Source organism: Plutella xylostella, chromosome 14, assembly GCF_932276165.1.
Source record: "Plutella xylostella chromosome 14, ilPluXylo3.1, whole genome shotgun sequence".
NCBI lineage: Eukaryota > Metazoa > Arthropoda > Insecta > Lepidoptera > Plutellidae > Plutella > Plutella xylostella.
Genome location: NC_063994.1, coordinates 138,987 through 159,176, shown reverse-complemented (window position 1 = coordinate 159,176; position 20,190 = coordinate 138,987). Strand labels below are relative to the sequence as shown.

At 40.5% G+C, this 20,190-nt stretch overlaps 3 protein-coding genes across 3 annotated transcripts in view; 1 reads left to right on the top strand and 2 right to left on the bottom strand.

The window, feature by feature from the left end:
* The window catches only part of LOC105395508 (E3 ubiquitin-protein ligase TRIM33), a 31,191-nt gene extending 26,726 nt beyond the window's left edge, over positions 1 to 4,465 (bottom strand). The window contains exons 1-3 of the mRNA XM_048625514.1: positions 4,015 to 4,465; positions 2,312 to 2,537; positions 383 to 499 (exon numbers count right to left, since the gene is read on the bottom strand). Of these exons, the coding sequence (XP_048481471.1) occupies positions 383 to 499; positions 2,312 to 2,537; positions 4,015 to 4,140 (469 nt within the window). The 5' untranslated portion in view covers positions 4,141 to 4,465. The remainder of the gene's footprint in view (positions 1 to 382; positions 500 to 2,311; positions 2,538 to 4,014) is intronic.
* Positions 4,466 to 4,752: 287 nt separating this feature from the next.
* On the top strand, positions 4,753 to 13,025 carry LOC105394555 (ADP-ribosylation factor GTPase-activating protein 3). Its single transcript, XM_038120692.2, has 11 exons — positions 4,753 to 4,906; positions 4,982 to 5,173; positions 5,518 to 5,649; positions 5,845 to 5,964; positions 6,874 to 6,975; positions 7,442 to 7,540; positions 8,137 to 8,270; positions 8,869 to 8,985; positions 9,406 to 9,667; positions 10,466 to 10,597; positions 11,099 to 13,025. Exons 1-11 carry the CDS (start codon positions 4,832 to 4,834, stop codon positions 11,198 to 11,200), a joined length of 1,467 nt encoding a protein of 488 aa, XP_037976620.2. The 5' UTR covers positions 4,753 to 4,831; the 3' UTR covers positions 11,201 to 13,025.
* Positions 13,014 to 20,152, bottom strand: LOC105383650 (tRNA:m(4)X modification enzyme TRM13 homolog). The gene is made up of 8 exons (XM_048625404.1): positions 19,941 to 20,152; positions 19,823 to 19,860; positions 16,297 to 16,487; positions 15,489 to 15,683; positions 14,998 to 15,107; positions 14,320 to 14,440; positions 13,827 to 13,948; positions 13,014 to 13,467 (listed from the first exon to the last, which is right to left on the bottom strand). Exons 1-8 carry the CDS (start codon positions 20,094 to 20,096, stop codon positions 13,105 to 13,107), a joined length of 1,296 nt encoding a protein of 431 aa, XP_048481361.1. The 5' UTR covers positions 20,097 to 20,152; the 3' UTR covers positions 13,014 to 13,104.
* Between the last annotated feature and the right edge of the window lie 38 nt (positions 20,153 to 20,190).

Genomic DNA, 20,190 nt, shown 5'->3' with positions numbered 1-20,190 from the left:
ATGTTATGAAGCAAAATTTTGTATTCATGGTTCTTATTAGTTAAACTCTCATTTGTCAAAGTAAGGCAGATTTAAGAGACAATGAAGTAACCGAAGTAATAGATTTGCATAATACGTAATCCAATGCTAACAAAAGGTCACGAGTCATATCAGACGTACATAAGGTTACAGTGTAGCTTGCTTTGTGAGAGGCCAGCAGTGGACTGCTATAGGCTGAAGAAGAACTAGAAAAGAAGTAGGTATACGTCATACAGGCTCCTTTCATGCACCCCTTGTTATAGTATAGTCATTCCTTTACCCAAAGATAGCGGCCTATAATATTGAGTAATATCCATTGTTATTTGTGTAATGGTAAATCAATAAAGTAGTATTCTAGTAATACCTGTGGAGCTGGCCTGGTCGGCGGACATGAGCTCGAGCACGAAGCGCTGGTCCACCATGTTGGCGGGCTGGCACTGCAGCCGGCACGCCGGGCACGTGATCGTTATGCGCTCCGCACCTGATGAGAAAAGAAACAATAGTTATATCTAGTCTAAGAAAAGAGGATACTAAAGTTACCTGCTGCACATGATCGTTTGCGCTCCGCTCCTGATGCAGAAAGCACAGTTATATCTAGTCAAAGAGGATACTACCTAGTTAACTGGCGGCAGACAAGAAACAGATCGCATGTTTACTGGATCTGGGGTACCTCGGTGAACCCTGCGTAGGTATTAACAACATCTTATAAAGCAGACAAAATTATGCAAAAGAATTCGAGTGTATTGTAAAAATATATAAGTTTTCAGGTATCACTATAATGTAGTAAGCATTGCCCATTTGTTATCTTCGTCAGAAATACGCAAAATACACTAACAACGCTGTACGACTGGTACAATGGCTGGACATATTATACTGATTACCTTCAACGACTTCCTTATAACTGATAGCTAATGTTAAATACCAATGAGTTTGGAGCCAAGAACTTTCTGAGCCGGGTGTGTATTGCGACGTATAAAAACGAAATGTATAATTTCACATTAATAACGTTCACAACATATAATGAACGTTACGTATAACAACAAAATCTATATTTTCATAAGGTATAAGATTCAATTGGTATAACGTACATTTGATATAATATCAAAATATATAATACTTACGAGGACTAATTTCAATTTGTATTACATACATTACGTATATTGTTTAAAATGTATACTATCATTTAGTATAAAGTTAATTCATAAAACATAATACCTAACATATAACATAATCTGTTTTTAATTACCCAACACCGTCGAACCCCCTAGCACCAAAAACCTAAAGATAGTTGCGACGACGAGCAAAGCGAGGAGGAGCGTGTTAGGTGCACATGTTCGTCGAAACCAAAGCGGAGCGCAGCGAAGCGGAGCGGAGCGTCTCCCAACATAGCTTCAATAATAATAACGGTGTGAAAACCCCTAGCACCAAAACCTAAAGATAGGTGCGACGACGAGCAAAGCGAGGAGGAGCGTGTTAGGTGCACATGTTCGTCGAAACCAAAGCGGAGCGCAGCGAAGCGGAGCGGAGCGTCTCCCAACATAGCTTCAATAATAATAACGGTGTGAAAACCCCTAGCACCAAAACCTAAAGATAGGTGCGACGACGAGCAAAGCGAGGAGGAGCGTGTTAGGTGCACATGATCGTCGAAACCAAAGCGGAGCGCAGCGAAGCGGAGCGGAGCGTCTCCCAACATAGCTTCAATAATAATAACGGTGTGAAAACCCCTAGCACCAAAACCTAAAGATAGGTGCGACGACGAGCAAAGCGAGGAGGAGCGTGTTAGGTGCACATGTTCGTCGAAACCAAAGCGGAGCGCAGCGAAGCGGAGCGGAGCGTTCCCCCCACATAACGTCAATAATAATGAAAATACATTATGATAATTATATCCGTTGTAGAATATATGTTATGAACGTTATATATAATGAACTTTATGCATTTTAATCGTTATATCAATTGAAATTATACTTTTTGAACGTTATTCTTTACGAAATTATGTATTTAGTAATTATGCCTTTCGTTTGTTATGCAAAGTGATCGTTATACTTAATAAATTTATATAATATGGGCGTATACCTTGTGAATGTTATACCATGCGTTTTTATACCTCGTATTACTTACCCTTCTGAGCCAGTCTCTGAAATAGATATAATTTCAGAGACTGACCCAAGTTCCTCAGGATGTAGGGTACATTTGACCTTTACCTTCGATGGGTAGTTCACTATTAAAACTCCATACTCTATCTAAACTGTTTTAAAGATCGCTGCACCCCAACCAACCTCCTATACAAACTCACCCAAAAAGTCCCGATTAGAGTTCTGCTTCTCGTCAATCTTGGCCTTGAGGCAGGGCTCACAGGCGGAGTGCAGGCACTCCATGAGCTTGGGCGTGCCGGGCGCGGCCAGCAGCGCGGCGCCGCACAGCACGCAGCGCTCCGCCGCCGGCCCGCGCGCCGCCGGGGACGCCAGCGAGTCCGCGCCCTCGCCTGGTTTGGGGTCGGACGAGCCGTCTTCGGATGCCGCCTGGTGGGTGGTAATGAGGGATATAGTGGTAACATTGGTGTGATGGGCACTGTGTGTCTGGTTGTCGTTTATCTATTTAATATGTATCTATCTATGTATTTGTGTAGATATATCAGCTGTCTGTCACCCATAACACAGGTTCTGCCTAGGTTGGGGTTGGATGGCCGTGTGTGAGATGACCCAACATATTTATTTTTTATTATTATTATTATTAAGACAAGATTAGTGCAATCTGGGTTTGTATAGGTACTCTTGGGTGGTACTGAGTATGGGATAAAGCTATCAGTTTTTTATTTTAGGTGTGGATGGAGCTAGACTATGGTTTGTCACTGTGGTGCAGGGATAAGCCAATAAGATAGAGTTGGTGACACATAGGAATATTTATGATAAGGGTAAGGTACAGAGTATCTATTCTGTCTCATTTCCTGCATCATAAAGTTCTTAACTTATATGATAAGGTTTAGTTTATTATCTTTATTCTTAACCCTTTTTCAGGAGTGATATTAGTAAGTATTTTTATGTGTGTAAGAAGGTCATAGTTAATTATAACAATCTCTATTCTTACCAGTTATTATTGAGTTGCAGTAAATATTATAATATCAAACTTAAAATACAATAGGTATTAAAACCAATTAATAGTAGCTATTTTTAAGTAAGTAGTTAGATTTTTTAGATAGGTTTTAGAAGCAATAAATATAAAATACAAATGGGGCCTCATTCATCAATTACTACTCATTCTGGCCTTGTTTCAGTGGCAAGGCTACATGCACTGTTGTTTTATTGAGTACAGAATAATTTTTGCTTATTTTCCTAACAGCAAGACAAAAAGAATATTATATGTATAACTTCTATGTATGCATACAACATGTTAATGTCAACTGTGCAGGATATGTAGGAAATGAAAAGGCTTGTTTTGCATGTTTCAATATAAGTAAATGTATTGGAGTTTTTGAAGTCAGGTTTTAGTTTTATTCTAAAGGTGAAAAGCTTACTAAAGTATATAAGTACAACAGTTACCACACAGGTGGGAATCTGGGTCGATTCACAATGTAATAGGCGGAGCAACTGCTTCACTCTGGTTGTCTTCTCTAGTAATATCATTGCCTAAAGGTGTGCTATCATGTCTTCATCAGCCTTTAAATGCAAAAAAACTTGTATGATATGAGCCCATACAAAAAGTTTTAAATTCCATCTACATCTGTAAGACAACAAAAAATACCAACTGCTATTGCTGAGCGCAACATACATGCAACTTTGAAGGTTGCATGTAATGTTCACCAGGAGCGAAACTTTCTATTATTTTTTGGAAGAGACACAGTCAGTAGAAGTGCCATAAAAAATTGGTGAAAAATCAGAATCATCAATCAATCTATTATTTTTTTATAGTACATAGTATATAACAACAGTTGGCTTAGCCACAACACAATAACACAAGAGAAACTTGATGGTCAGTGTGATACCAACTTGTTCGACTCACATTGGTGGGGGCGCTGTCGGCGAGCTCGTCCGGCGCCTCCTCCTTGATGCTGACTCCGAGCAGCGGGCCCAGGTCCCGCAGCGCGCGCTCGATCTCCTCCCCGCTCGCCTGGAAGCTCTCCATCATCAGCTCCGAGCAGCCACCACTTGCTACCACCTCCACCGCCACTAGCACCACATCGTCCGCATGGGGACACCAGGCGACCACTTGAAGGCTCACGCAAGGGAACTTTCTCTCGAATGTGGCCGAGAACACAGCGAAAGTTTCACGATAGGCTGTTGCCGGTCGGCTCTAGTGGATAGGTTATCATCAGGTAGTTTAAGGGGTAAAGTCAATTCTAGGTAGTATAATGCGACACTATATACAATTATTATCTTTACACGTAGCGAATCGTTTTAATTTTATTAGAAAATAACAACGCGCGTCCATTCTTGGCCATCAAATAACCATAAACAAGATAGATTTAGTTTAGTTGAATTTCGTTCATTCACCGTCCACTTTCGTTCAACACAAACAATATGGTCTTCCCAGACTTAGGCGAATTTGCAATCGTGAACTGACTAAAGATTCTAGTTATCGTCCACGAAGTAGATGAAATATAACATAATCATAACTTTATTGTGCATTAAAGTTGCAAAGCCTATATTATTATGGTGACGACGCCCTAACTCCTAAAACATCGGCGCATATTGAAGTTCCCTATGCAACAGGGCAAGACGTTTGTCTATGATTTTTTCTGTGGTGGCCATAGACCAACTGTAGTCAGTGGTGCGGTGGCTCTGTGAATTTTTGACATTTCAGTGACAACACGTCGAAAATGGCTGACACGGGGCCTAGTAAAAGCGATATTGAAGCAGTTTTTCAGAGATTACGGGCGATATCCTCGAATAAAGTATGTATGGGAGTGCTGTGGCGATAGTGCAAATGTTGTTTTATGTGATGGTGCTAATATGAGTCCTCTGCGCAGATATGTTTCGACTGCAACGCCAAGAACCCTACGTGGTCGTCGGTGACGTTCGGGGTGTTCATCTGCCTGGACTGCTCGGCCGTGCACCGCAGCCTCGGCGTGCACCTCACGTTCGTGCGCTCCACGCAGCTCGACACCAACTGGACCTGGAAGCAGCTGCGCAACATGCAGCTGGGCGGGAACGCTAATGCTGTACGTCCACCTCAACTCACCTCTACTCTCTAGCTCGCTCTGGTTATGAAGCAATGTGTGTCTCTAAACTTCGTATAGTTTATGCAAAATATATAATCATTGAATTCATAAACAAGACAACAACAAAGCTAACAGAACAGCAACTCAAACAGAACCCTTCTGACCCAAGTATAGGTCTATCACATGAAGGACTTGAGTCATTGGGTCATCTTTAGTTATTTTTGGTGTTCTATAAACTACCAGCATCATATATCTCCTTCAAACTTAATAATCAAGACAATGCTTACTTCAAATTTCATCATACAACAGAAAATTTACATCAGCAATGACTCATGGTCCCACAGACGCAGTACTTCCGCACGCACGGGCTGGTGACGGAGGACGCGAGGCAGAAGTATTCCTCTCGCGTGGCGCAGATGTACAAGGACAAGCTCGCCCAGCTCTCCGACCAGGCCATGAAGACACACGGGACTAAGGTAACAACTGACTTACTGTGTACCAACAAACATGTTGAATATGGAAGGAAGTTAATTTCCTCTCATCATTTGTTATTGGGAAACTGTGTCCATACCCATTGATATATTATTAGATCACTACATGTCTTCTATCCTAGTCATACTGCTAATTTCAACCTTGAAAACCACAAGTAAAATGCTATATCTGTCCCCCAGTTGCACCTGGATCCGGCCCCGGTGGAGAGCAAGGAGATGAAGAGTGCGGAGGTAGACTGGTTCGCAGAGCATGCCGGGGACGCACTCTCTAACACTAACGAGCATGCCCTCACCGCACAGGTAACACCACCGCTGTCAGCCACAGCGGTCTCATGCATTCTGGACCCCTAGTAGTAGTCAATATTTCTATATTATAAACACAAAAAAGTGTGTGTGTTTTTTTTTAAAACTGTATTACTGATCTCAAATTGTGTTGCACCTCTGTTGTAAATAGGAAAACTGTTGGCTTTTCACTCCCACTTGCTTACAGTTAGTAAAACTGTATTTATTTGAGCTGCAAGCCATAGAGTTGGGGTCCAGTATATTAATATCCATTTGTCATAATATTCATTGTTTTATAATGTGTGTGTTTGAAATTAATAAGCAATAATAGTTGTAAATTGCCTTAGTTAGATCTGTGATTATCTACCAACTGTTAAGTTGTACCTAATCCTTTAAGTATTGAAGTTGAGGAATTACATAGTGGCATTGAAAAATGTGGTAATCTACATAAATGAATAGATAAGAGTACACTAGTGTGTATTACTCATGCATAGCCTACATGAGACATGATGTTATCAGAAGTTATTTTGTAATTTGTCTATTGCCATCATTGTACTATTTGTCATAGATATGATGTTACTTGGTAGGCCAGAGTCATCCTGATAATGAGAGTTACATTCATGGCACTCTTCATTTATAAATATCATTCTTGTTAATAATTTGTATGAAATCCGCCATAGTGTGTACAATAATGTATTGTTTTGTTGTTTTAAACATACTTACTCTCAAAATACTAACTTTTCGATATTTAATCAATATTCAAACTTCAAACAAAGCATTATTTAAGTACATTTACGAGTATCATCCCTGTATGTACTTTGAAGCAATATGTATGTGGGCTATGTCCAGTAGTACACGCTAAAGGGTTGATGATGATTATTTAAGCAAAGCTGAGCGTTATATATTATATAGTATATTGTATTGTAGGTGAAGCCACCAGAAGCACTGAGCGCGGACCAGCGCCTGTGGCCGGAGCCCGCGCCCGGCGCCGCCGCCCCGCGCCGCGCGCCGCAGCCGCGCCGACCCGGGGTGAGTCACACCATATACACACAAACACACATACATCACATGAACGATAGACGATCTAAATAGATATTCTATGAGATTATAAAAGTGACACAGCTATATGTGAAAATAATAACAAACTAATAATATCTTAGAGCCTTACAACATGTTAGTCAATTTATTCTACTTATAACTTAAACATATTATGAGTATAAACTTACAGCTGAGTACACAGCAAGCCTAACATTTTACTGTTGTCACATTATAAAATAGCAGATATTTTCATATGGTTCTAAAATTCATTTATAAAATCTTTATTGCACACGTTATACATAGGTAATCATTATTAAGTTATAAATTAAAACAGAAAATGTTCACAAAGGCAGGCTTATTACTAAAAAGCAATATCTTTGATTTAATGGCAAATAACTGGTAGGCAACTACAATCACCCTGGCTAGTACCCATGTCTGACCGTCCCTGTATCCGCAGCTGGGCGCGCGCAAGGGCGGGCTGGGCGCCACCAAGGTGTCTGCCAACTTCGATGACATCGAGCGCGAGGCCAAGATGCAGGAGCAGCGCAAACAGGAGGTCAGTGTTGTGCGGCTTGAGGCGATTTGTATTGTAACTTTAATTGAGCATGCTGTGCGATTAAATATGTGTGGGAAGTTTAACACTCTGTAACTTAAAAATTATCGACCACACAAAAATAGAAAGTTTGTTGTTGTAGAAAGTTTTTCATTTACGCGCAAAATTCTAAAAAAGAACCCTTCAAACCCTCCCTACACCCTGTGTTCACCCCCCATGTCACCACCCATGAGGATTTTTGATATGATCATGGACATTTCAAGGAATAACTATAGCGACTCTCAAAACTACACAAATTACTTGAGCAGATTTTATTTATTTTCTCAAACTACATTATGTTCGGGACAAATGGCCAGCCCATTGCCATTTCAGCAGATTTTAAGAGCATAAATTATTATTGTGCCACCATTTTGAAGGGCTAGCACACGGCGCAATTAGACGTGAAAAAGTACTCCGTCGCGCTCGCTTTTGAGGCTCGCAATGTGAGTGAGCGCGATGCAAAACTTTGGTCACGTCTTAATTGCGCCCCGTACTAGCCGTTCTTGCCTCATTCCATGTTATCACGCCTCCCCTCCTAACACCCCTGTAACCCCCCGCAGTCGGCGGCAGCAGACAGCGCGGCGACGCTGGAGTCGGTGCAGCAGGAGGTGGCCTCGCTGCGCCTCGCGTACGCGGAGCCCGCGCGCGCGTCGGCCGACCGGCTGGGCATCGCCGGCGCCACACGGAACAAGGGGTGCGTACCCACAACACAAATACAATTATTTTATTTATTTAATACTTTATTGCACAAATATGAGATAGAAGTGTACAAAAGGAGGACTTAATCTTAATTATCATTATCACAACCTATCATTTTCTCACTGTTGAGGCACGGGTTTCCATCCAATGAAGGCAGGGTATTAGGCCTAGTCCACAACATTTTTAAGGACTAACAAACCTCTTCTGTGAGATATCTTCTTATAAGTGTGTCGGTTATAAAGACTACAGCTGATCCACGGCATTAGCATCAGCTGTTAACTGCCCAGGGTGTGTCTGATTGATTTAAGGAACAGTTGATGTGTCACTTGAGCAGGACTGCATTATGGTTATTTATTTTATTTTAGTTATTTATTTATATTCTATTTAGTTATAGAGCTCTTAACTGTGCTTCATGCGAAGAGTGTAGATGCCGTAAAATACCATCCACTTTGTTATATTATAATCTTATAGAACTTGTACTGCAAAGGTAGTAGAACATAAGTTCAGATTGACTTCCTGAGTAACCGAAGTTCCGGCTTAGTGTACCACTTTTGCAACACTGTGTATAACGTTTCCTTTGTTGTACCCTGCAGTGGCGGCGTATCCCACTCCGCGATGGCGGACATGACGGAGATCGAGCAGGAGGGCGCGCCCGCCCCCCCCGCGCCCGCCGCCGCGCTCGATGACCTGTCTGTGTTCACCATGATCAGGTAACTGCCGAGCCGTTTCATCATCTCTTAGTTATCTAGTGTAGTACACCTAGTAAACATACGCCTCGTCGAAGAAGCGCCACCACATTCTGTTCTCGGATTTCCTCATCTGGCTACCTAAGGTCTTCGGCCCATAGGCCTAGAAGATCTGCCTGTTCGTCGTCTCCACTGCAGAACTCTTTAAATCCACCGGTCATAGGTTCTTCGAAAGAGATGGCCAGCCAGCTGCCACTTCAGCTGGAAGACTTTAAATAAGACGCTCTTGTCTGTCTGCTACCTCTTATTTGTCTCTTTACCTTTTTGAACTCCGACCCCACATTCAGATGCAGATAACTTTGGTTCCCAAGAAATAATACAGTGTCAGATTGTAAATAACTAATTGGAAGATCTGTAATTTTAAAATGAACCCAATCTCTACAGGAACGAGCCCTACAGCACATCCCGCGGCCTCGACTCCCTCATGTCGGCGGAGCCCACTCTCTCCACGTCGTGGGAGACCATCGAGCCCGAGCCGGCCCGCGCCGTGCGGTCCATGCTGAGCGCCCCCGCCCCCCGCGCGCCCCCCGCCCCCGCCCCCGCCCGGGGGGGCAAGCCGCGGAGGCAGGAGGTCGATGATGACTCGGCGGTGAAGAAGTTTGGAAGCGCTAAGGCGATTAGCTCGGCGCAGTTCTTTGGAGAACAGGTTTGGAACTAATTATTGAAGAGATTTGGTGATGAGTGTAAAAGGATATGGTGACTGTCTTGTCAGTAAAAATTTACTCTAAGAGAACATCTCTAAAATCCATATGAGTCGTTACCTAGGTTTCCTCAAGATGTATTTCCTCTTCATAATTGTTAGAAAAGTACTATCTACTTATACTATAAATATAATCTCACCTAAAGTATGCGTGACATATGTGTGTCCATGACCTCTGGGAGTGATTGTGTACCAAATGATGTTAATTTATGTTTAACAGGACTCGGATACGATTGATGAAGTAAATTGTATTATTCTTTTTTACTTATTTCGAGCTGGCAACACTAGCATATCACCATAGTATCGATAAACATTTTAAGAAGTCCAATAATATTAGTTCCACAAACATCCCACTATCATATAAAACACAACATAACATAAAATCACGCTTGTCTAATGTAATTCACAGTTACTGTCGATTTTAGAGGTTTTATAAAGTTGTTTAAATTGAAATTGCCAATTAAATACTTTAAAAGTACTTATTATGTAGTTAGAATTTGCTATGGAATAATTGTATTCCACTTACAATAGCTTAGCAAACCAATACAATAGATTACATAGATGCTAAAATATGTAAGACTATTATATCCCATTCAAATATCCGGGAAAGACATCTGATACAAACAAAAACTACCCTTATTGGAATGAAATAAGGGTTCTGTCAGATGTCTTTCCACGTGAAATGGGATATAAGTAGAGCGCCTTCAACCTTCTTGTCACCTCAACGTTGCCCTACCCCCGCAGGACATAATGTCGGACCGGTCGGGCGGCGCGTCGCGCTTCCAGGGCTCGTCCAGCATCAGCTCCGCCGAGTACTTCGGCACCGCGGACCTGCCGCCCGCCGGGTTCACCGTCTCCGCGCCAGACCTCGACGATGTGAGTATATGGAGCTGTCGGTACAGCCAGGAAATGGGTGAGGCTACTGCACAGGCAAGGGGTGCATGGAAGGAACTTCCTTGAATGACGTATGTACACAACTTTGAGTCAGTGATTGGCAATTTGAGTGGCTAATCCCTTCGCCAGTGTGACAAACGCTAGTCAGGTCCAAAGGGCAGACCAACCCTAACGTCAGTTTTCAGTCCAAGTTTCTTCACGTCATCATTCATTATGAATTTAGTGTTCAGGGATGGGTATGGGGGCTTGTAGAACCACCACCATTGAACATCCATTTATAGAAATCGGTGTTCAATGAAGTTGTCATCTAATATTGCTTTTGTACGTAATCCGTCAGCCAAGCATTCTAGTCTTGGAGTGTCCTACAGTGGAGTATCAGGGCTGTGTGTTAGTTTGTGTTTTGGATGGTCAAATTGATCGCTAAAAACTTCTCCCATACCTATTTTATCTACATCTTCTAACATAATTGCCCCCGTTCCCCAGGTGCGCGAGTCAGTCCGCGCGGGCGTGACGCGCGTGGCGGGGCGGCTGTCCAGCCTCGCCAACGGAGTGGTGTCCTCCATCCAGGAGAAGTACGGGTACTGATACCCGCCCGCCCCGCTGCCGCGCCTCGCGGGGTAGGCGGGGGTGGCGGGGGGCAGGGGGGAGGGGGCGCAGGCGGCTGGGGGATGCTGAGCTCCATTTTAAAGCGCGGCAGAGCCCGCTGCACGGTATCGTTATTATTGTATAGCCATTTGCATAACAGCTCGCGCAACACGGCATTATTATCGACGTAGATAAACGTTAACGTATGTAGTTGAGGATGCCGTGCAGTGGTCAAATATTGCGGTGGTGTCGCTATATTCATAAATTTCCAGTTAGACGATCCGAAAGTTACAAAACGCCTTGCAGGGCCTTATTATATCTTGCCTGAAGTTAAAACGTGCGTCTTCACACTACGTGATGCATGAGTTAATGAACAAGTTAAGATGGAGCCGCAGCATTAGCTCTCAAATTATTTCAAATAGATACGAGTGCAAGTGTCCGCAAATATGTGCATTTTATATTATGTAACGATTGCAGCAGAACTGCATCGGCTTGTCAAGTTTGTGCGTTCTCATTGGTTATCTCGAACATTGCGCTGTGTCGCTATTGGTCCGTAAAATATTTATTGTTTTTTATCTATGGCTCGTTTTACTCCCCCCTGGTTAGGAATCGGTTGATATTAGAATTTGTATTGTTGGTTGGTATTGGGAGAAGTAAAACAGTTGTAGATGTTTTTGTTTGTGTATTATTGCTACGTTATGTATGTGAATAGAGATGTTATACGAAATGTTTCTTAGCTTTTTGTAAAATGTGTGTGTTAAATGCTCATTGCAATTATAATATTCTTTTATTTCATTAGAAAGGGCTGAACTATGTCCTATATTATTTTATGTAAATTTTAAATCTGTGTAAGATTGTAATCTTCAAACAGCTTTGCGGCAGTGAGCGGAGTGCACGCAATGTGTAATCTTAACACGAGTGTAAATAATGTAATATACAATTTGTCACTAATGGATAATCTAACATTGTGAAATCACGGTCAAATATATAAGTAGACTTGTAGAAATGTAGCTGAATCTATTGCACTAAACATACAATACCTACTGTAGATTTTTTTATGTGTCGTAGTGTCACTGAGAACAATAAAGTGTAACATTATATGAAACATATTCACTTGTAACATAACGAATTGTAAATTATTGTAGCTGTTTTCTTCGTGCGGCTTTTGAAGTGCTTTACATAATTATAATAAAACTATTCATTGTAAGATAGGAAAGTAATGATATAATTACCTACTTATTTAAAAAGTTAGTGTTTGTTTTTTTCTAAATTCACGTTTTTTGCGCACAAGACGTACATTATTAACATTCCATACTTGAAAAGAGTGAATCAACATTAAAATAATATTGTTTTAGACACCAATTTATCTTAATTTACTCTCACACTGTTTAACTTTGTTCTAGATACTTATTATTGTATTTGTTTTCGGTTCGGTGTAAGGCTATATTCTAAGTAAGTTTATAAATGTTAGCAGGTGTTGCGGTAGACATTCGGACGTGGACATCGCATTTAGATAGAATTGAGCGCCTTTTATGATATATAATGTAGGTTACTATACTTATTATAAAATACTAGTATACTTTAAATTACTATAGTTTTCTATCTCTTCCTCACAGACAAATTGAACCTGGGTAAACTAACTGTAATATCAGTTTCATTTTATATATTTTACCTCATGTTAAACGCTAAGTGTATGTTCAAATTAACTTCAGATTCAAATAGCTGTTACCGGAAGTTTGTGTAAAAATAATACATTTTACTACTTAGATTGTTTTTTTAGGAAATTATTAATTGATATAAATATACAAAATTATATTTTCAACAACTGCTGTTTTATTGCACTTTCACCTTCACCTAATCTCATAATAAAATAAAATTACAGAATAAATAAAATACTTCAACAATCAGCTATCTTTCTTGGCAATAATGCAGACATTTTCTAAGGACACGCTAGTGGGTACATAGTAGCAGAGCCGCGCCTCGAACCCGCGAGACCTCAAGTAGAGCACCCGCGCCCAGTCGATGAGCGCCTTGGCCCGCCGCCCCACCGCCTCCCGGCACTCCTGGCTCAAAGACAAATACTTTCCCTCACATTTCACACTCGTGTCATTATCGGTACTGTTGGAGACAGTGTGGGTTGTCTCGGCGTTATTCTCAGTGGCGTTGGGGCTGTTGTTGCGAGTCTCGCGGCTGCGCCCGTCGCCGCAGGTGGCCCACGAGACGATGCCTAGTAGGATGTTGAACTCCTCGTCGCTGATGCCCAGCTCCTGGGGATAGAGGTATCATTCTGTTAGGATCAGTATGATTAATTAATAATAGATGGTGCTATTATTACTGGAAATAACGTTACTATGTAGGATGTAGGTATATACTCTATTCCATCCAAAGGTTGTCTGGTAGAGATTGCTATAAGCAATAAGGCCGCCTTTTTGTACTGTTGTTATTTTTAAGTTTTGTTTTGTATTGTTTCTGTTTTTTTTTGGTGCAAATAAAGAGGATTGTATTGTGTATATACCCCATATTAAAGGCTCTGCCTAGCTTGGGGGCGGATGGCCGTGTGTGAGATGTCCCCACATATTATAGTCTGTAACATTGGTACGTTGGTGTAACATTGAGGGTCCATCACCTGCATCTGCTGTGGCGCTATGAAGGCGGCGCGGTCGCAGCGGTGGTGGCAGCACGTGGCGAGCGCCGCGCCGCGCGCCGCTGACAGGGACTCGGGGGACGTCAGGCAGCGGAGTGCATAGTCTGCAATGCCGACAGATTATATCAAGTACTGACATCAAATAGGTAATATTAGGTACTAGCGTAAATATTAGTTCAATGAGTACCGAAAAGTTAAATAATTAATGTTGGCTAACAAGGCGGGCGCTTGTAGAGCATGTAAAAAATACTGTAATAAAACCTCGCCCCTTTCAGCGACAGCTGTGACAAAGTCTTTTGCACATTACACTATTTATGATTGAATGATAAATGACAAGAGAAGCACGTCGAGTGCTATGGCGTGGTGTGCCCTTCAGAACAATCAAGGCCTCGGTTTTGGCATGCTATGGTGGCACTTCAAGTGTTATCATTATCATAAAAGAAAATGAATTTAGGTATAATGTGATGCTTCATACCAGTGGCGACCCCGCACAGATGTTTAGCCAGCCCGACGGCGCGGCGCGCGGCGGCGGCGGGCACGCGCGCCAGCGACAGGTGCGCCAGGTCCGCGCGCACACGCACCACCACCGAGCGCTCCTGAGGACCAGGCGTCAGCGTCAGATGAGGGACAAGGGGCACGAAGCCAGACTGACAGGCTAGTAAGTAGGGAGGGCCCTACCTCTCAAACTCCAGTGTTTTGCTACTCTTATTGCGAGATCATTGGCCTTTATCAGGTCTCCTTGACTGCACTTTAGGGCATAAGGACACTCTATAAGATGTGACGTAGTCTGGAAGAATGAAACTGAATCTCTCATTCCTTACCTAAATAATTCGACTCAGGGTTCATCATTCTTACTTTAGTCAATAACATGTGTGGTAGAGTGGTGAGAGGGCCCTACCTTTCAAACAAGAATGAAACTGAATCTCTCATCCCTTCCCTAAATTATAGGACTCAGGAGACATCATTCTTACTTTAGCTTTAGCGTGAGGCCAGACGAGCGTCATTTTGTGAGTTTTGAGTCGCGTATTCCGTCAGAAATATGTGCACGGGGACAACAGGACCGAATAATTTTCCCGCCCCCCTCGTCCCCACTCACAAAATTACGCTCGTCTGGCTTCACCCTTAGTCAATAACATGTGTAGTGACGTGGTACCTTGAGCTTGTTGTCCCGCTTGTGGCGCAGCGCGGCGCGGTCCACCAGCAGCGTGATGCTGTCCGCGCCCTCCAAGCACCACGCGCGGCACGCGTAGTACGACATGTGACCTGACATGGAAGCAAAGGATATAAGTGTGCCATGGAAGCGAAAAATACTCAACATATTACATACTTTTACTATTTTTAGAGCATCATGAACTGATCACTCAATCATAAATAAGCGAATCTAACACACCTATTCACCTCATTTTGAGGAGGATCTTGATATCTTCTGACAACATTTTCATTCAATTGTTTAACTTAACTTGACAATGGGAATGTCTGCCTATTGGTGCCTACAAATACTTAGGCCTAGTTTCACCATACTCAATTAGATCATTAACACCCCTGTTACATAACAAGGGATTAGTTGTTGACTTTTTACAGATGTGTTATAGGCAAATAAAATACTCATAATTTACTTGCTTCATGTTACAAAGTGCAACAAACCTTTCCCAGCCCCCAGCTCAACATAGCAGGTGTGGTCCTGCACGAGCCCCTCATCCTCCAGCAGGCGCAGCAGGCGCGAGGCCTGGCGCAGGTGTCTCCGCGACGCCTCCGTGCGCTCCGGCTCCGAGAACTCCGGCAGCACCACTGGGTGGATGTCCCGCGGGGGGAGGGTCTCGATGTTGCCTTCTATGTGCACTAGAAAGAAATAGGAGATCTTGTGTTTTGTTTTTAAAGGAATTAAGGATATAGTGTATGCTTGAATTTCGGAAATTAGGTAATGTGTAAACTGAATTGGCAGTGGGCTGACCATCACCATATAATGCTGAAGTGCAAATGACTGGTGGGCCAAACTAGTTCCTGAGAGGAGACCGCCAACTGGCAAGTGAGGGACACACTTTAAACTGCTTGACTGATTATACCTTAGACTAGTGGCCAGATGAGGAAGGTCAAGGACTGAGTGTTGTGGTGCTCTTTGCATGCCTTCTTGTTGGAAAAGTGCTTCTACACATCAGATGATGCATGATTGATTTTGACATTGTAATTGTATTAACTTCATTAATATTTTTTATTTTAATATTATTAGTTATTATTAATTTATTCTAATTTATTACTCCAATTTATTTATTCAATACTATTAAGTGCATCTACTGCATGCAACAATTTAAATAACATTCTTAATTTAGTTTTAAGTATTTTTAAGTGACATTCAGATACAATTTATTATTGTGAATTGAATAAATAATTTATTGATTGATTGATTGATTCCTTGTGGCTTTGTTCAGCAGTAGTTGATAATTATTTAACTTACTTTCATACAAGTGATTGACTTTCTGAATGAGCTGTAGCAAATCTTCCTTGGGTATTTGACTCAGGGGTCTCCGCGGCGGCGAGGTTGTCTCCGTAGGAGCATTGATGTTGTGCACGATGTACTCCGGCACGGCGCCTTGCTTCGCGTTGCATATCTGCAGGTGCTTCTCTAGCTTACTGGCGTAGCAAGTACTGAAATATTGATGGTTCTTGAGTTAACTGAAACTTAATTTTAATCATCAAATTATGAAATTTTATATAGTAATAGTAATATATTTATTGCAACTATGTAAGTTTTACATTGGTCTTAATATTATGTACACATAGTCCTTAACATAGTACCCTGTAGGGCATAGCAATTTGAATTCTTATATCTAGGTAAGGTCAACCGGGGCCATTGCGCCACAATACTTTGACTTTCATATTCATTTGATCATAACAAACAGACTATACACCCTATAAAGCTATAACTTGCGATACATATTAGGAAATTTTATCTAGTTTCATATTTTGATGCAATTTTGTAGAATTTAAAAAATCTTCTACGTGTAAACGACGTTTCTACAAAAAATGGGATTTTTAGGCGCAATAACCCCTAGTGGGGCTAATGCCTCTTTCACTAGTTTTGTGTGCTTGGAAGAGCTTTTTACAACTTTAAGTAGATATAATTTATAGAATTACTATTAACGTAGCTAATTATTAGCTCGTACACTAAATAATGCGCTTAGTTAAGGAGAATTAGTTGATCAAAAAATTTTGGGGCTATAGCGCCTACATACCCTAATTTCTTGTAGTGGCATTTACCCCATCCAAGATTCCAGGGGTGCTCAACATTTTATTTATGAATACTTATTGGACTTAAAAAAGTATAAATACTTAAATGACAAATAAAAATACAGTATAAAAGCATACAAGGGCATATTTTTTCATATTTGCAATCAAACCGCAACTTTAAATTAGTAAGTATACCATTTTTAGAGTCTGACGGACTTTTGCTCTTACAATGATAATCGTTACAAAACTATTTAGAGTTTTAAAAACAAGTGGGATCATGCTGTTAATATGACTTTTTTTTTATTTATTATTTGTTATATGATTATTTTCTATATACCGTGTTAACAACATTATAATGTCGACACCAAATGACGCTATTTTTTTTAAACATTTAGTTTAATATATTATATTCAAATTATTTACGTTTTAGTTGGATTACCAATCTAAAACTCATTGAATCAGGGTGAATCCAGTGGGATGTTCCTATTAGACATGGAAAAGGCCTTTGATACCGTGTGGCATAAAGGTCTCATTCACAAGCTCATGGCAATTAAGTACCCTTATCATTGATTAAAATAATTAAATCGTACATCTCACAACGCAGTTTCAAAGTCCACATTGGAAAAATTTCCTCTACTTCATATTCTGTCCCAGCTGGAGTCCCACAGGGGTCAATCCTTGGTCCACACCTGTTTTTGATTTACATCAATGACATCCCAAGGCAAACACGAACCAATTTAGCATGTTTTGCCGATGACACTGCTTGTTTTACAACATCAAACGATATCGATTTAATTATCGATCGACTCCAGCTTTCTATCGACAAACTCATTGACTACTTCAGAAACTGGAAATTACAGATTAATGCGACTAAAACCGAAGCAATTATATTTACAAGGAAAAGAGAAACCCCGAAAAGGAGCCTTCATGTCAACAAACACCCTATCCCATGGAGTAATTCCGTTAAATACCTAGGAGTTATTCTAGACAAGAAACTGAACTGGAATGATCACGTTTGCAACCTCCGCCTTAAAGGCATCAAGGCATTTAATGCCCTGAAACCACTACTTAACAGACGATCCAACCTCAAGAGCTATACAAAATTATGCATATATTCGACTCTTATTAGACCTTGCATTACATACGCATGTCCAGTCTGGGGTTGCACATCTAAATCAAACCTAAATAAACTTCAGGTCTTGCAGAACAAGGCAATAAAAATAGCCTATAATACGCCATTCCGAACCAATTTAATGAAACTTCATACAAAAATTAAATTTCCCTCCATTAAAGAATTCATAACTAAGACAACAAAAAAGTTCTATATAAATGCAGACCATAATGATAACAAATTAATCGCAAAGTTAGGTAAAACCCGACCTCAGCTAAGTAATCGATATAAATATGTAACGAAGCTACCCCATCACTACGCTCTCTGACGTCACGCGCGGTCCTCGGCACCAGCCAGCGCGGCGACGCTCGCTCACTGCGTTGTTTGCGTATCTACCCTCAACTTTACGTTTTAAAGCCGAGTGAGTTGGTACTAATAAATGCCTTATTGCTTTGTTCATGATACCTAGATATAAGTAATCAGTTAAATGTATGTTAAAATAGTTATAAGCAGTTACATTATGTAAGTACGTAAACAATATGTATCTTTTCTATATAATAATATTTAACTTCGATAATGCCCATAAAATGTATCGTTTAACCAAAACGTGCATAGCTGTTATAATACGTATGTAGTCTTATAAATAAATAAATTAAATCTTAATTATATTGATATATACTTACCTCATGCCATAAGTTTTGTAAAAGTCCGACAGGTCTTGTAAAACATTAGAATTTAAGATATTTTTAGCCTAGGAATAAAATGTACACTAGACTTTAAAAAATGTATCAACCTTTTATGTTAATAAAGAACTTTAAAAATCAAATCAATCTAAAAATGTTAATTCTGATACGCTGTTAAATGTTCTTCAATATTGCAGAAGGCGTCATTAACCTAGTATTTTTTTGTTTAAGAGTAATTTGGTGCTAATTTCACTGGAACTTTTTCATTGCTCGTGAGTGTATAAAATACATTTATCATTACATAAAATGTTTAGAACCTCTGAAAATGGGGCTATTGCGCCGCAATAGAGGCAATAGCCCCATCAGCCCAGAGGCATTTACCCCAAAAAAAAGCTAAACTTACAAATTTTTAAATGCATATTGTGTCCGAATCTTACGTTATTTAAATAAAATAATCAAAACAATATGTAGAGCAACAAAACAATAACAGTATTTACAGTTAGGGAACATAGATTATTTTAAACAAACACTCATTTGGAACGATTAAAAAAAACGTGTCAGGAAACCGGAGGTGGCCAAAATAGGTGAAAAAATTAAAATGGCAGATTATCTAAGAAAATTACCCCGGATACGACATCTATTGGTCAGTGGTAAAAGTTTGAGTTCCAAAGATAGATAGCAGATGACTCCAGTAGTTCTAAAATATGTGGTTCGGAAGATAAATGAATTCGAGGCATTAGCCCTGTAGGCGACTTGGCCCCGGTTGACCTTAATAATATTCTAAGTAATACAAAGTAACAAATTTTTAGGTATTTGCTTACATAATAAAGATATAAAATCTATATAAAATTTTAACATTCGTAATATTATAATCTTTAACATGAAGTAAGTAATAATAGAATCAATAAACAATTTTTTCATAATAAAGATATAGGTATTTATAGTTAGTTTTTACTTACTGTTTTGGGTCTAATGGACAGGGTACACGGTTGTCAGGCTGTAAATAATAAAAAAATGAATTGCAGTGCAGCTAAATATTAAGATATTAGGTAAAATATGTGGACAAATTTAATGAACCTCTCCATCACCGTTCTCCTGCGGCTCCGGCTCGTGTTCTCCGCAGTAGTTCTTGCCGGGACGTACAGTCATTCGACACAACCGCTTTTTCCTTGGCACGAAGTACCTGCATTGAGGTTTTCCTTCATTTTCTTGTGTTTTTGTAGATGTGTTCATGATTTGTTTACAAGTTTTTTGAGGTTATATTGTTCCAAGAGCAGAGACAAGAGAGATTTATGATGACAGCTAAATGTTGACGTTGGAAAGGAAA

Excerpts from the sequence above, each read along its gene's own strand:
- LOC105394555 (XM_038120692.2), top strand. The coding sequence starts at position 4,832 with ATGGCTGACACGGGGCCTAGTAAAAGCGATATTGAAGCAGTTTTTCAG. Across the intron at positions 8,271-8,868 it reads GGCGCCACACGGAACAAGGG|TGGCGGCGTATCCCACTCCG; the intron begins GTGCGTACCCAC and ends TGTACCCTGCAG. Across the intron at positions 10,598-11,098 it reads CCGCGCCAGACCTCGACGAT|GTGCGCGAGTCAGTCCGCGC; the intron begins GTGAGTATATGG and ends CCCGTTCCCCAG.
- LOC105383650 (XM_048625404.1), bottom strand. The coding sequence starts at position 20,096 with ATGAACACATCTACAAAAACACAAGAAAATGAAGGAAAACCTCAATGC. Across the intron at positions 15,108-15,488 it reads TGAGCTGGGGGCTGGGAAAG|GTCACATGTCGTACTACGCG; the intron begins GTTTGTTGCACT and ends CTTCCATGTCAG. Across the intron at positions 13,468-13,826 it reads TAGCGCCACAGCAGATGCAG|GAGCTGGGCATCAGCGACGA; the intron begins GTGATGGACCCT and ends CTCTATCCCCAG.